The sequence below is a fragment of the Takifugu flavidus genome, chromosome 2 (genome assembly GCF_003711565.1).
Source record: "Takifugu flavidus isolate HTHZ2018 chromosome 2, ASM371156v2, whole genome shotgun sequence".
In the NCBI taxonomy this organism is placed as follows: Eukaryota; Metazoa; Chordata; class Actinopteri; order Tetraodontiformes; family Tetraodontidae; genus Takifugu; species Takifugu flavidus.
This window is the reverse complement of record NC_079521.1, coordinates 12,864,887-12,880,398: the sequence shown is the minus strand read 5'-3', so window position 1 is coordinate 12,880,398 and position 15,512 is coordinate 12,864,887. Positions and strand designations below refer to the sequence as shown.

General features: G+C 41.1%; 2 protein-coding genes across 6 annotated transcripts; both read right to left on the bottom strand.

The window, feature by feature from the left end:
• Positions 1–3,676: 3,676 nt before the first annotated feature.
• Positions 3,677–6,661, bottom strand: LOC130521597 (hyaluronan and proteoglycan link protein 3-like). 2 transcript variants are annotated; one of them, XM_057025259.1, is made up of 6 exons: positions 6,072–6,661; positions 5,500–5,673; positions 5,207–5,429; positions 4,983–5,128; positions 4,545–4,847; positions 3,677–4,372 (listed from the first exon to the last, which is right to left on the bottom strand). In XM_057025259.1, the coding sequence occupies exons 2-6, from the start codon at positions 5,627–5,629 to the stop codon at positions 4,074–4,076; spliced, it is 1,101 nt and encodes a 366-aa protein (XP_056881239.1). In that variant the 5' UTR covers positions 5,630–5,673; positions 6,072–6,661; the 3' UTR covers positions 3,677–4,073. The 2 variants fall into 2 exon arrangements, with proteins under 2 accessions (XP_056881239.1, XP_056881240.1); XM_057025260.1 differs by having other exon boundaries at positions 3,677–4,369.
• Positions 6,662–6,760: 99 nt separating this feature from the next.
• Positions 6,761–14,625, bottom strand: LOC130521596 (EGF-like repeat and discoidin I-like domain-containing protein 3). 4 transcript variants are annotated; one of them, XM_057025254.1, is made up of 10 exons: positions 14,431–14,625; positions 12,810–12,935; positions 12,600–12,734; positions 10,714–10,827; positions 10,420–10,601; positions 9,434–9,589; positions 9,203–9,347; positions 8,418–8,620; positions 8,188–8,343; positions 6,761–7,547 (listed from the first exon to the last, which is right to left on the bottom strand). In XM_057025254.1, the coding sequence occupies exons 1-10, from the start codon at positions 14,501–14,503 to the stop codon at positions 7,404–7,406; spliced, it is 1,434 nt and encodes a 477-aa protein (XP_056881234.1). In that variant the 5' UTR covers positions 14,504–14,625; the 3' UTR covers positions 6,761–7,403. The 4 variants fall into 4 exon arrangements, with proteins under 4 accessions (XP_056881234.1, XP_056881236.1, XP_056881238.1 ...); XM_057025256.1 differs by having other exon boundaries at positions 8,418–8,602; XM_057025258.1 differs by having other exon boundaries at positions 8,418–8,602; positions 12,600–12,731.
• Positions 14,626–15,512: the final 887 nt, after the last annotated feature.

Sequence of the window (15,512 nt, the reverse complement as noted above, 5' to 3'; positions counted from 1 at the left end):
GTTTTGTGTAATTTCCTGCTTACAGCAGATCCAGAAACCTCACTGCCATCTGCTGGTTGGTATAGTTTTTTACTTAGGCTGACTTGTTTCAATAATCCGTTAACACAAATTCAAGTGAGACTGTTGTTAAAATATAAAATGTTTTCATTTTAAGTTTATTCTTCTGGGTTGCTAAATGATATGAAATTTAAAATGGAATAAATAAAGATATAGAGATAGACTATTCAAACAGAAATGGGAGTTTCTTCCATGTGGTCTGGTGTTGTTGTCACAGGACTGAATGATAACAGTTATGTAACATCCATGTTTCAGTCAGAATGCATTGACAGAATGATTCCTTAGAATACTCTTGAAACCAAATATCAAAACTAAAAAAGTCAACCGAAGTGAAAAATTCAAGTTCAAGTTGTGAAAAATCTTCAAAAATGTTTTATTCTAATTTCTGCAGAACTTCATCCAAACGGGGCGGATTCATGCAGACCTGTAAGGTCCACAAGACACATTGAGATTTTCATAGATACTCAAAACTAACATTTTTCCTAGATTAAAGCCCAGAGTTAAATAAAAGCCTTAGGGTTATATTCAAAAATTTGAAAGATAAATTAAATATTTCTAAAGATAGCAAGTGGGAAATTAGATTCTTGACTTTCTTAAGCAAAAGTGTCAGAAAGAGGAAATATACCACATGTGTTTATGGTGAACTACCAAAATAATGTCATGCACACACTTTCACAGATTATCTTGGATATAATTCATTTCAGGGTCTGCTTCCTGGAGCATTGGTAAAGAGACAGCTGGATTCATTCTGGTTGGTTGGGGAAAATGGAATGATGAATGATATATTTCTATTACATGCACCATGGGCCAGTGATGCTATTTGCATACAACACCATGTAGTCAATCGTTTCTCTGTTTTTCAAATTTTTGGTTCAAAGAGAGTCCTGACTTTTATTTCCTTAATATTTGTACTCCGCCTTGTCTTTGGGTGTGTTTGACTTCAATAAATGAATGTCTGCTGCTGATAACAGCCTTCAGGGTAAAAAAAAAAAAAGGAGGCTTACATCCGCAAAACCGTACAGTACTTATCATACATGGGATTATAATGTACATTTCTGCTGTCCAACATTAACCACTTTTCCAAAAATGTTTATTTATGACAGTAAAAATGTCGTTGAATTGGCTTCATTCAATGTTTAATTGTTGACTGTTTGAAACGCCATTTTTACCACACTGGATATTGATTAGAAAGCGGATGATTTTAAACATTGTACTGGATTTATTTATTTTTTTGTTAAAGTTTTGGGCAAACGGGCAAGTTTAAAGTAGTTCAATGGGTAATAGTTTATTACCCTTCCAATCCGTGGCCAATAGGTGGGAGTAACGAAGGAGGCGAGCAAATAACAATGCATGTAACATAATAAGGCACAGATTAAACGTATAGTCAAGTCAGATGAGTAAAAGAGGAAAACGTCATGTCGCGAATGAGATCTGGGCACACGGGAATAAACAGCACCCTTTTTATGACAGAAATATGATGCGGGGAATTGTGACCAGTGTGGGTTGAAACGGTGAAACATGTCCTTCCAGTGTCCGAGGTGCCAGGCACAGTCACACTAAAAGAAACGCTAAACTAAAAGAAATAAAGTACTGTTTTTAGATGTAAAAGGGATCAGTAACGGAGGTTTTATCTCAGGGCGTTCTGCTCCACACTCCTGTCCAGCAGGTGGCGGTAATGCATCTACAAGTTAGTTACAAACATCCATAAAACCAGAAGAAGAAGATGTTTGACTGGATAGTTTTAATTACTGGCAGTTCTTTGTGGCACTGATGTTTTGTTTTTAACAGTAAATGTTTGTGACACATTGTCCCTCCAGTCATTCATACTCATACTTTAATCATTGTTTTGCAGAATCCTGCTGACTCTTTCACATGTACACAGAGACAGAATTGAAACTGTCAGAATTTGCTGTAACTTCATTTATAACTAAAACCACTTTTACCTGTCTGTCTAACAGAACTGTACTTGCAAACAATAATCCAAGTTACAGTAGAAAACAGATTCTTACCGATGCCATTTTCATGGCAAGGACAAATGTTACAATATAAAAAATAAAATATCAACCTTTAGTCCAGGATGTCTCGTGTCAATAGAAAAATGGGTATGGGTCTATGACAAAAAGTCAACGTAAAAATAAAACTAAAAAGGTGGTGCGTCTCAACTTCCCTCACCTTACAGGTAAGTTGATGTAACTAAGTGGGTAAATTGAGCCACCTGCACAAACACCCGCACAAACTAACAGCATGACAGTGAGAAAGGAATATATAATAGTACATTCTAGCTATGTGATACATCTGAAATAATCTAAAGGCTAATAGTCATCACTTAAAAAAAGATTGCTGCTACAGTAGATAAAGAGTTACAAATTTGAAATACTTGTAGATTTTTTCCTGTTTGTCCAGTGAGAGTGAAATAAAGATGATTTAAATCAAAGAGAAACAAGAATATGAGTACCGGTATTTGATTGGAGATCTCAAAGACACTGGTCAAACAGAGCGTCCTGCAGTCTGTTTGAGACTGTGTCAAGGTGCTGCAGCCGTGGAGCTTTTATCTTGACCTTGTGCGTCACCTCAGGCTCTGCTCAGCGTCTAAACAATGGTGCCATTTAGAGCCAGTTGTCAAAACATCGTAACAAAGGTTTTATCACAGGACCCTTTGTGAAAGCCCAAATTAAGCTACACTTTGGAATGTCTCAACGGTCACATGATCCTTCTTCTAGTTTCTCATTGCTCAAAGAGGCCATTCTTAAAAATGAAATACATTCTATTTCATGGTAATCATAGTGCTGACCATACCTACATTCATTTTAAACCTTTTAAAGAGCAGAAAATGCTGCAGAATTGCTCTGTCAAATGATGCAATTATTTCTTCAGGGCGGGGAAGCTGAAGTGAATGTTAGTCCACAGCCGTCTGCCATGGATGTCATGACTTCAGAGCTGGCTTCTCATCCTGCTGATTCAGCTTTTGCCCTCTTTTCAGCTCTTTCTGTCCTTCTACATCAGCGGAGGAAGGAGAATGAATTTAAACTCAAGGGACAGTTTCAAAAATGCACCACTCTATCTTTATTGCGTACTTAACTCAGCAGCGGTAATTTGAAGTCATTACATGATGTTCAAAAGTCCCAACAGGCACACAGGACACTTTTTGGCTGAGGTCCAGATAAAATGTAAACTAATAATGGGGAAATTGTCACATTGTAAAAAATCTAAGTATTTTGTGTGTTATGAGTTAGTCTCTTTGTACAAAGTGTCCATTTGACTCAGGATCTTTCTGACATCTAAAATTGCCCGTGTATATACAAAAAAATCTGCTGAAACCTAAAACAAAGATACATTTCTGTATTGATTATCCATCAAGTACATGTTCCAAATACCATATTGTTTCTGTAATAAGAAAAAGGTAATGTGGATTGTGCCTAATTTATGTGATGTGTTCAAGACTTCCAGAAACAAGATATAACTCTAGATGTTAATAGAAACATTAAATTAAATTTACATGTATGTAAAAACAAGTTCATACTGCATTACTACCAGAGTTCTCTCCTTGTCATGGAAGAGCCAACTGTAACAGTTTATGGTTGTGTGTAGGTCGAAAAAAGATCCAAAAACACACCCGCAATTGCACTGGGGTCTTCTTAAGATCTGTTTAATGAGAATAACTCAAACACGTACTAGTGAACGCTCATTCTTAACGAAATACACAACATGAAAACTGTCACTAATTAACTTGAATAAAAGGAGAAAAAAAGAGTCAACAACATTTGCATATCTCTACTGCAAGACATGTGCACCGCTGAAAAACTAGAGAGAGCGTGGAGGGGAGTGACGTCACAATGAGAGCGACGTACGCCATCCAAAGGCCCGCCCCTATATGGTCCAGCTGTTACACAACAGTAAGTACATCACATCACATCCCTTTAGACTATGAAAACAGAGATGACATTTTAAAACAACATACTAAATGATTAAACATTAAATGTGGAGTGGTGATAGTTTATCAGCGTCTCCTCTCTGAACTACAGCACTTCCTCATCTGTCTTGTAGCAGTAGACTCCATACTTGAGCTGAGGAGGCGGGAAGCCAAAGCTACGTACTCCTGGTTCAGAGGGGCCACAGTTAGGTCGCGGGGTGGTGATGGGATACCGCACGCTTCCGTCAGCCAACCAGCCTGCTTCACAGTGGTCCAGGCCCGTGAACTTCCAGGCGGCGTAGAGCTGTCCCACCCTGGCCACCTCGGCGCTGTTCTCCTGACACGCCTGCTGAGCCTCTGTCAGGTTCATCCCCTCAGATTGCTGAAGGAAGAAGACTCTTCCTACTGAGAAACCATTTATTTTAATGTGTACATACATTGATCATGCACGAGTCATTTGCATAAACAAATAAAAACCTTTGAAAAGCCCCCAATGATCACAGTAAAGTATTTACTGCCCCATTTAATGAGACAGACACTAACTGCTGGTTTCATGTGTCTCCTATGGCCGCCTCACCTCTGAGTGAAGGGGAGAAGCAGAAGACATCGTATCGATGGAGGTGCAGATGACGTCTTCCGTAGCTACGGACCCCTGGAGGGAGACGGAGACCCCCACATGGCACCCTGGGCTTGGTGATGGGGTAGTGCACGGTCCCATCTGCTAGCCATCCTGCATTGCACCAGTTTAAGCCTTCCTTCCAGGACTGGAAGAGCTGTGTGAGGGTGGCCAGGGTGGCACCCTGATCCTCACATGCTTGCTGGGCTCCCAGGAAGTTCAAACGGTAACGACCACGAGGGTGCTGGTAAGGAAACACCACACCTGGGTGGAAAATTACTTCAAGTTTGACTGGTATCTGCAATTGCCGATTTATGGAGATCTTACACTCCTATTAACAGCAGGATGTGTAAAAAAAACCTGCAATAAAAAAGCACAATAATGGTGCAAACCAATCACCATACAACTCTAGGTCGACAGATACACTCTTGTCCTCCACTCCGTCCACCACCTCACAGCGATAACGTCCCATGTCACTCAGTGTGACCTCTGCTATAACGAGTGCAGCGTCTCCTGGAAAATCCTGTCTGAGATGCACCCGTCCCCTGACCAAAACACAACATGGAGCAAGGTGAGTTTAGAAGTGAATCATGCAGCCACCAAAAACATACGTTCTCACCCACCTGAATTTTTCAGAACTTCGAGTGTTTGATCCAGCAGCCACCAGCACTTCCGTCTCACGGCCCCCTGCAGGCTGCCAGGTCCACTTGACACGGGCTTCTCTGGGTGTATTGAGCTTAGGCTCATACCTAAACCTGCAGGGTATGGTGGCGTTGTGCCCTCCGAACATGACCAATGATGAGCCGGCAGAGGAGTCCACGTAAAGCTTCAAGCCACTGAAATGAACTGTGAGATATGTGAACAATGCTTCTAATGAATAGAGCTTTCAGGAGATTAGTTGTTTTGTAAATCATACTTTCTTTATTGCCATTTCCTTTCCGGTAATTGTGATAGAAGAATTCGTTCGGGGCGGTCAGGACCCAGCCTGACAGAACCAGCTGAGCCCCCAGCAACAGCAGAGATTGATGGAAATTACTGAATGTCATCCTATTTGTATCCACAAGTCCAGGTTTTCTGACAATTCTCAGATCTGTGTAGAAAATCCAATAATTGAATTATGTAAATTTCCACATCTTTAGAAGCAACAGGATCTTACCACTAGAGGGCAGAAGAGTTCTAAATCTTACTGTGTACATAAAAATATGATATTCATATTTCAAAATCTTGATTTCATATGTGTAGAACCACAAACTCTTTTACTTTTTACGTTTCTGTATACATTCGTATACATTTAAAGAGTAAAATGGTGAATGTAAAAGGAGTTCAAAGGACTTTTACAGGCAGGCAAATACACAATTTAGCAAATGCTGTTTGACACCTTGCACAGTTTTAATCTTTTTTTTTAAAAAAAATACATATATATGTATATATATGTGTGTATGTGTATATATATATGCGTGAGTGTATATATATTTTATTACTACTCACCGCTGTTTTTTCAGGTCTGGTGACGAGGAACAAAAGACTTTTTTTGTAAGAATTCGGCGCCTCCTCGCAGCTGTTTTCCACTGAGCAGTTCAATCTCAGTTAAATCTCGACAATTGTTATGAAAAACATCAACCGAAAATGCGCAACTTTGAGTCCGACGTGTGTGACGCGCTTCGCCGATGTGGAACAACTCTGGGTGCCTGAAAACTCACCTGTGGGTGCGTGTGAATGTGCGTGTGCGAGGGTTGGGGCCAGAGATAGGTCCTCAGTGTCAACCCCCGCGTCACTTTAAAATCTGTAAGATGAACAATGTTTGCATTCCACTTTCAAGGCGTTTTATGACAAAATATATAAAATATATATTCCCCTTCTTTACGTGCAGTGATTGGTTGTTTTAAAGCACAGATAGAATTTATGGTGTTGCAAAGCTGTTGCCAGGAGCCAAACATACCAGGAGCTGGATTGATGAGTGACTAAAAGTGTGTAATTAGGCTTTTAAACAGCAGGACAACAGGAAGACCAGGTTGTTTTAGGGTTAATTTGGACAAGAACTGATAATAACGACGTGTTTGTATGGGATTATTTCTGCTTCATCTTCACTGGGTGCCACCTTCACAGTGATGCATTAGAGGAGCTCTTCTTCATTCCACATTGCACAGAAAACCAGTGATTTCACACGCACGCACGGGGATTTCTTGAAATCTTTAATATTTGATCTCATCTGAAGACCAACAATGAATAAAAAAAGTTAATGAAAATTTCTACACATCTTTCAACATAGATTCACATTTGCCGTAAAAATGACATTAAATTCATATGAGAATGCACGAAAAAAAGTCGGAACTTGACAAAAAAATCTTAGTGCCTTTTTCTACACTTGATTATTAGGTCTACCCAGTACAGTAGCTCTATATTGCACAGGCCCAGTAGGTTTGTACTGGAATATGAAGCTGGTAAGGATGTTTATCCGCTGGCAACTGTTGGAGCTACAAAAACAGCAGGAAGGGTAATTGATGCCTGACTACAAAGGAGAGGCTAAAAGAAAAAAACTTAAATGTTAAATGTAGCTTTAAGCATGACCAGAAGTGTAAGTTAGATCCTCTATGAAGCAAATAACAGCGAGGGTGAGCTCAAGCTACGCTAACATTTCTTTTACCAAAAGTCTAACTAAGCCTAAGTCTAACGTATCGTCAGAAGTCACTTCAAAATGTTCTATTATAAATTAAAACATTGGAAAAGTGTCTGTTGAGAAGGTGCTACAGTCCCAGCAGGCACCAGGTTGTCCAGCCAGAGTCAAACAACATTTCTGTGTCAAATAAATGTTGGTTGTTCTCAGTCGTCGCAGCCCAGCAGCTCCATGCGCAGGGTGATCCGCTCGTGCCACTCCCAGGGGACCACTCGCACATATCGGGCGTAGAAAGGGGGCTCAAACACATTCTTCTTGTGGCTGTTGTTGTCAATGTTGCCCTGGAAAAGCTGCAAATTAAAGATTAAGTTAGCTTTTAAGTTGGGCAACCTACCGGTATTTACATCTGTAGGTGAGAATATTTTGTTTTAATTTGAGCTGCTTTGATTTAAGTTTGACTCCCCTGCCTGGGAGCAAGAGCACAGGAGATGAAGCAGGTGATAAGAAGGGTGGAGGCCCTAAAGAATCACGCCTATATTCTTCCCACAGGGCCTGACCCCCTGTTTTCTTGCTGAAGATATCACAAGCATGATTGATCTTCAAAGACTGTCAATTTGATTGACTTGTGTTTGGGGCCCAGATCCAAACTGACATTAACCCATCAGCCTGAGGCACGCAGCATTTCACACTTAACAGACACTTTCAGCCTCTGCCACTAATCAGTCCTTCTGTGACGGATAAACTCGGGCTGATTAATGTGCCCTTAAATTACGTATCGGTTCATTCCTGTCGATGAATTCTAAACATGTCTTTTGGCCAAAATGAGCACAGGTAAATCATCTTAAAGGGGCGTGTGAAAAGAAAATATATAGCATATATAGCATGTCCTCTTATAGGAGGGTGGTGCTCAGGATGTTGAGGTTCTGAGAAAAAAAAAAAAAACCCAGCAGGAGAAGACGTTTATTTTAGCTGAATGTCCAGAAACCTGACCTTATCGTTGCCGACGTTCTCCTCCTTCACCGTATTCCACGACTCCCCATCATTACTGTACATAACTTTGAAAACGGACACAAACTGCACCACGCCGAAGTCTTTGGCCCCCTGAGTGATGATGCCGCTGATGCGCTTCGTCTTCTCCAGATCAACCTGGGAAACAGCAAAAGGTTCAAATAAAATCCTTTTTTAAATCCACGATATCCTAGTGCCAGGTTTAGACTCACTTGGATCCACTCGGAGCGGTTGTTGTGCACGGGAGACCAAGCGTTTGTCTTCCCGTGTTTGTCCAGACGGGCAAACTGAGGGTGCCACGTGAAGCTGTCAATGCCCCACGTGCGGAAAGAGCTGGAGGCTGAAATCTGTGCGTCTGAGATGAGCCGGGACTTCATTCCCAGAGGCTCTGAGCAACCTGCCGTGTTTGAATAAACTGTGAATTTTGAGCAGACGGAGAGAGGGAGAGGCAAAGCAGGAGAAAGAGGAAGAGTGGGGGTAAGTGAATACACCCACAGAAAGAACATGACCTTCACCCGTCATCCAGTCAAGGCAATGATCCATCATGCAGCATGGACGACAAAACATTTTAACATACGTTCAGAGTAAAGTGGAGAAGAAGAGAAGTGCATAGAGCTACATGGAAAACAAGCAAACCAAACAATTCCTCCAGTTTCCCTTCAATATTTCAGCAGGAAACTGATAAGAAGTGACATTTTCCATCCACAGTTAGCTGTATGCTATCAGTATAGAGTAGAACATGCTATATTTGTCATTATATAATTGTACTATAAAATGTCATGGCCTGGTGGAGGGTTAGCGCTGAGCCGCTGCAGATTCAGCTGTGCATTAACCCTGACCCGCATGCTCCAGAGAAAACCCACACAAAGAGTATACTAACTCGGGATCGTACCCGCAACCTTCTTGCTGTGAGGCAATAGTGCTGTGTGACTTCCTGTGCTTTTCACCACTCAGTCGAACCTTCTAATTGCTCAACTCGCTGCCTTAATTTGCTTACCATTTAGTTCACAGCCCACCAGCTCCATGCGCAGCGTGCATGCTTTGCGGCAAACCACGGGGATGATCCGGATGTACTGGGCCACAATCGAAGGGTCAAATAGGTTTGTCTTTGTGCTGTCGTTATCTGTGTTACCAACAAAGACCTGTGGCACGGAAACAAAGTAAGCCGACATATAAATGTAGTTTCTTTTTTATTTCAAAAGATTCCAAAAGCTGCCTCCTCTCTGACCTTGTCCCTCCATTGGCCTTGAACTTTAAGGGTAGCATATGTATTCCCATCCAAGCTGCTCGCCACCTTATACGCCTTGATGTACTCAGCTGTTCCCATGCGGCTGGCGCCCTGAGTGATGATGCCCGTCAGTCGCATCTTCTTCTGCAGGTTAATCTGTCGTTTCCAAAATCACAGTCAGTAAGTACCGTTTACAGCTGAGGTCGTTCCGCCCGCTGCCTTCAGAGCAATGTTCCCTCTAATTTTTCATGTGTCTGAGCAGACACACAAGCTCCCCGAGCACCCTGAGGACCACTGTGAGCAACATCAGATGGGCACGCACCAGTATCACCCTTGTTCAAAACCTCGGATCATAGCAAGTTACGTGGCTTATTAAAAGAATCAAATGACAGCAGCACATAAAACGAAAAAGACAAAAATCTTGTTGTTCATGAGATGTGCACTATGTTATATGTGAGAGTCCTGCTTTAACCATAGGAAGAGTCACTCAGTTTCACCGCTTGTTCTTCTATTTGCACACACTCCGACAGCCATTCCATCTTAAAAGAACCGCATTTCTTTTTTACTTTGGCTTGATGAGTGGATGTGTCTCTGCCCGTTCGTTTCGCCATGATAAAGGATTAGCATTTGCATCTCTTAGATCCGCTGCACTGCTGTTAGCTAGCTAACATGCACGGCGAGTAAAGGCAGGGCACATACGCAAACACTGTCAATGCTGATTGGCTGCGTAGCGTAAATGAACTGTATCGGATTATTGGCTGGACACCTGTCGCTCATTGAGTTACAAAATGGTACAGAAAACAATATTACTGGTCTACTTAACCAGATTATATCAGTTCTAAAATTAGATATTAATTAATACGTTTCTGTTGAATTTTATTTTGTGCGCTGCATAGATTTTCTTGTGCGCAAGTGCAAGCAGTGCGCGATTGCGCAAGCGCGCAGCTTAGAGGGAACATTGCTTCAGAGCGACCACTTATTCTGACCTCAATCCAAGGGTTCCTGTCATGGCTGGCTGATGTCCACGCATTGACGATGCCCTGGTTATTGAGTCGCGCCAGATCGGGGCCCCAACGCTGAAGGCCAAGAATACTGTAGTGTACGGAGGATGCTGAAATTTGAGACTCCACGATTGCGCCGCCCTCCATGCCCAGCAGAGAGGTGCATCCTGGGATAAAGATTAATGCCCAGCATTAAGAAAAGGCAGAATGCAGAACCAGATATTGTTTGAGCAGCAGCCCTAATAACAGAACTGCGAACTGAAATGATGCTGAACTTACGCTGCTGACACTGTTTCCCAACGTACGGCGAAGAACACTGGCAGGTGTAGTCGCCATCCAGATCCCGACACACCCCTCCGTTGTTGCATGGCTTCGTGGCACATTCATTCACATCTGAAAGATACAACAGCTGTATTATTTGCCATTTTTAAACTAGCAACTATAATCAACTCTCCTCAAATGGGACAGAGAAAAATGAGGGGAGGTCAGACAGGTGGAGGGTCAGTCTTTAAAAAAGAGTTGCTCTCAGGTATCTTAGGTTCTACCTTATCGACCATGATGACAGAAACACCCTTGGGGTGGTGGAGGGGAGGCATTGTAAAGTTCACAGTCACAAAAACCACTAATAACAATTGTAAAAAAATAGATTTTTTAAAAGTTATATCATAATTGTGTCAGACAATCACACACCAAAACCCTCCTAAAAAAGCCAACAGGGTCAATCAAAATTTTACCTTTCAGTTTATATTAAAATTCCTGAATAAATATAAAATCTTTACTTTTCCCTTTAATAAATCCCTTCAGCGAATAGCAATGATTTCAATCAAAGCTCAAACGTTCCCTCGTGTTTTAAATTTCAACTCTGTCCATGTAACACCAAGATATCTCCACAAGGTGGCAGGCTAACACAGCAATGCTTTACATTCAGCGAGGTAGGAGGAAGACACCCTATTTCATTCTTTAAATTCAGCTTGTTTCAAGATGAAAAAGAGCAATTGTTATTTCAATCAAAATTTACAAGTGGGAAAACAATACAAAACTGCAAAAGAGGGACTGCTAGTAACCTCCGGTGTGTGAGCCTGGATCGAAAACCAATAATGTAATGATAGTCGTAGGGCATGCAGTGGGCTTATAAGGGCTCATACAAAAAAAACAAATGTATTCCTTACATTATCATGGTGATAACTAAAAAAAACCCATCAGAACTAAAGCAGATGACAGGCAAGGTCACATGGTTCTGTATAATTCTTGTTCCCATCTAACACTAAGCGGATTGACTGCAACTTAAAAACAAATGCCCATGTGTTCGTGACAACACTGGCCCAACGTGGAGGCACTACTGAGAACCACAACATGAAACAACCTCATGGATTGGCTATTCCTGGACTTTTTTCCATTATTTGCAAAATAATCAATAATAAATTTAGATGCTAAGTAACATCTTATATTCTATTAAATAATAACAAGATTCAAGTATAAATTTGTGCAAGTCTGTTTACTAAATACTACATTTGGGGTAAGTTCCAATGTATTTACCCTCATTCTTCAACCATTCATCCAGCCAGTGAAGTCTGAATTAAAATGATGGGAGTGGACAACCAGACTGCACAAACACTGCTATTTGTGGTCAGACTGAGGGACTGTGGGGTGAGCTGTTCATTCAAGAAAGAAACACGAGTTCTGGGAGCGATCCGCTTATACTGCCACACTATAATTACGGAATAAATCTGCTCTCAGCCTAAATCCTGAGAAAAACATTTTAAATTGAAAAGATTTTCTTTGAGAGACTGTGATTCAGTTCAGCATAATCAAATTCCTCCGCTGATCTGATCAAGCCTAAGTACCAGCAGCGTGGTAGGAATGCTAAGAGAGGAATGGTCTTTCACTAATTAGCCAAGCAGAATGAGCGAAACGGCCCTGTGAAGCAGCCTTTCATGAGACTCTTGGGAGGACTGTGCACCTCTCTCACTGCTGACGGTGCTGTGACAGATTTAAAAACCTCCTGTTTTCTCACGTAAGGAAGAAACTGGTGAAAAGACAGCTGCAACGTTTTTATCTTTTAATACAATGCAGCGATATTGTATCATTATAGACCATGTTCAGTGAAGTAGATATACACATTATGCAGCAGATATACTCATTAATGGCAATTAGAAGTAACCTACTGATTTGGCAGTGCACTCCTTCGAAGCCCGTCTGGCACCTGCAGATGTACTCATTGAAAACGTCTCCTCGCCTGGTTGGAGCGACGACCTCACACTGCCCATCATTATTACAGGGGTTAGGGTTGCAGGGCCCTGCTGGGAGGAAAGGTTCCCTTCAGGAAATAAACCTTGCTCACCTTCAAATCTCAAGAACAGTGCGATCAATCGTACCTGTCTCTGTCAAGTTGCAGGTATCTCCACCAAAGCCATCCGCACAAATACAGACGAACAGATCGTCTCCAACGCCCGTCACACATGTTCCTCCATTGTGGCAATGGTTCACCTCACAGTAGTCACCTGTGGATCAGCAGGAAGAGGAGTTATTTAAAAGCTATGCAGCAAAAACAGACGCTGACAACGTGTTTGGAAACTATGTTATTTTGCAAACTCTGGTCCAAAATAGGCAGAAAAGAGTGGCTGACAGATCGTTGGTCTGTGCTAAATCATTGTCTCTCATGTCTCAGTCTTTCCTCCAGACTCTTGTTGTTTGACCTTTGCCTGTTTTTTGACCTCACACGTGAGTTCATTAAATTGGACATCTCGGCTTGATTTAAATGTTTACCAACTGGCGCTTGGATTAAAATACCAGCTGACTCTGGTGTCCTGCCGTTGGGCTGTTTTAGCCCGAGCAGGCCAAAGGCCTAAGTGCTGACTCACAGATCCAGGCCAGACCAGGAAAATAATGTCAGAGTTCTGTGATGGGAGTGGCAGCAAACTCCCATATGAGTCACAGCAGAACTTTCAAACCCACACTCATAAATGTGTTCTCAGGAACCATGACAACAGCAAATTTCACTTAATAAGGAAACTCGTGTGGAGCTGCTGAATATTGCTTTGTTTAATATCTTTAAGGGGGAAAAAACCTAAAAAGAAATGCGAGTTTTGTCAAGTTTCATAAAACCGGTTGGAAATTTGCATTTTTATAATTTTATGGTATTACATAAAAAAAACAAATAACAAAACCCACCTATACTAAATAAATGTGTGTATGTTCATGCCTATGAGCTCTGCAATGACAGCAGCATGTCTATGTGCAGGATTAAGAGCTTGAGGAGTTACACAACCCGGACAGATGGCTCAGGACATCCAACACACCTGACTGACAGGTGACGGCACCAGAGAGCCGTCAAAACAACAGACATTTGTCCCCACAAGTGATTTTTCAGTTCTCCTGCCTGACAACACCTTGCCAGGTCAAAGTAAATGTAGGTGCATGTCCAGCTGGTTCAGGTCGGGTCCAGACATGAGCCCATCTGGTCTTACTTTCCACTCCATCTGCACCAACACGTAATGTGGCCAAGAGGGATTCCATGACGGAAATTAGAGAAACAAATAGATGTGGATGCACATGGTCTGCATGACCGGCTAATCCCTTAGAGAAACTATGAAGCAAGAAACATATTAATAAACAAGTCTAACATGTATAACATACATTTTTATATTTAATTACTGAACTGCCTGACAAAAATAGGATACCCGGCCGGTGGTAGAAAAACTGTGTTAAAGAATGAAATGTAAAAGTTGCACATAATCCTATTCTCCAACTGAATCTATTGTTTTGCATTTTTAGTAGCTCAGATTTTGACATTCAAATGAACACTTTAGAAAGCGAATAAACACTGAAGCACTAAAGGGAAAAGTGTAACTAAAGTTTGTGGGTTTTAGCCTGGGGCAATAATTAGCCTGTTAACAGGGCAGGTCACATATACAGCATATACAAGCAAACAGGAATGGATGAATCAGGTTTAATATAAATTAGTGTCAGTGTTTGGGGGAAAGAAAATTAACTTACCTCTGACCGAAAGCAGGCAAAGTACAAGAAAGAAGGAGAGAGTCGCCGTTAAAACACTCCCGGAACGTTTCATTTTTGTTTCCTGTTCTTTCTTTGTTCCGGCTCGTTTGTTTCAGTGGCACTCGGGTAAACTTGTAAATGCTGCTGCTGCCTTAAAGTGCTGTCGGAAATATCAATACTCGGGATGAAGCAGGCAGTCGGGATTTTTACGGACATGCTCGAGCCAAGCGCAGCGTGACGTCAGTCAGGGGAGGAGACGCTCTGCCCGAAAACAGCGTCAAACATGTGTTTTGTGTTTTTGATCACTTTAAAGTGTGTCACAAACTCGATGCGAACAAAATATTTGTGTAGGTTTTAAAAAATATATATATACATACATATACAGTATAATGTATCCCCGTATAAGATAAAGCTTAATTTAGTTTATTTTTAACCATTCCAGACATAACACAAGCAGTTTTTGTTGTGTCTTCTTTTTCCTTCTGCCTAACCTATTTCCATTTATGGGCATGACGTTTCTATTTTTCCTATTTACTTTTTAAAGCACAATCTTTAGTTACTAATGGAGACAAGAGAAACAACAAGTAAATTGCTCCTCAGTGATCTATATTTTACTCAATTTTTTTAATTAAAATTTGTGTTTAGAAACGTAACAAATAAATACTTTTCTGAAGATCTCCTTATTTGTCCTCGTAGGTGCTGCTAATTTAGTTTCCCTTGGGTCTGGTCTTGTGATATTCCAAAAAAGATGTCAAGGCAACAGTGGTTGGCCCTTATAGAAATACAGATTATTACTCTATTCCTTGTTTTCAATACAGAGTCATCATAAAATAACAAAAAAATAAACAATATGTTTAATCTGCAGCACATCATATACCTTCATCAACAATAATAAAAAATCAAAACCTGGTTTAAACACTGTACCAAATTTCATGGTCCCCATAACTTTGACTGAATGTGTTTAAACCATTAAAATACCTGCGTTCTTTTGAATAGTTTCCCTGTATAAATAGTAGTGCTGCACGGATTTAGAATCTGAGTTTATATCTCAACTAGATATTGTATACAATTAAATCAATTTG

Coding starts and splice junctions, on each gene's coding strand:
- LOC130521597 (XM_057025259.1), bottom strand. CDS start 5,629: ATGACATTCAGTAATTTCCATCAATCTCTGCTGTTGCTGGGGGCTCAG. Junction 4,848..4,982: donor TGTCGACCTAGAGTTGTATG/GTGATTGGTTTG, acceptor TTTTCCACCCAG/GTGTGGTGTTTCCTTACCAG. Junction 4,373..4,544: donor CTTCTCCCCTTCACTCAGAG/GTGAGGCGGCCA, acceptor ATGGTTTCTCAG/TAGGAAGAGTCTTCTTCCTT.
- LOC130521596 (XM_057025254.1), bottom strand. CDS start 14,503: ATGAAACGTTCCGGGAGTGTTTTAACGGCGACTCTCTCCTTCTTTCTT. Junction 12,735..12,809: donor CTGCAACTTGACAGAGACAG/GTACGATTGATC, acceptor CTTTCCTCCCAG/CAGGGCCCTGCAACCCTAAC. Junction 10,602..10,713: donor TGGGAAACAGTGTCAGCAGC/GTAAGTTCAGCA, acceptor TCTTTATCCCAG/GATGCACCTCTCTGCTGGGC.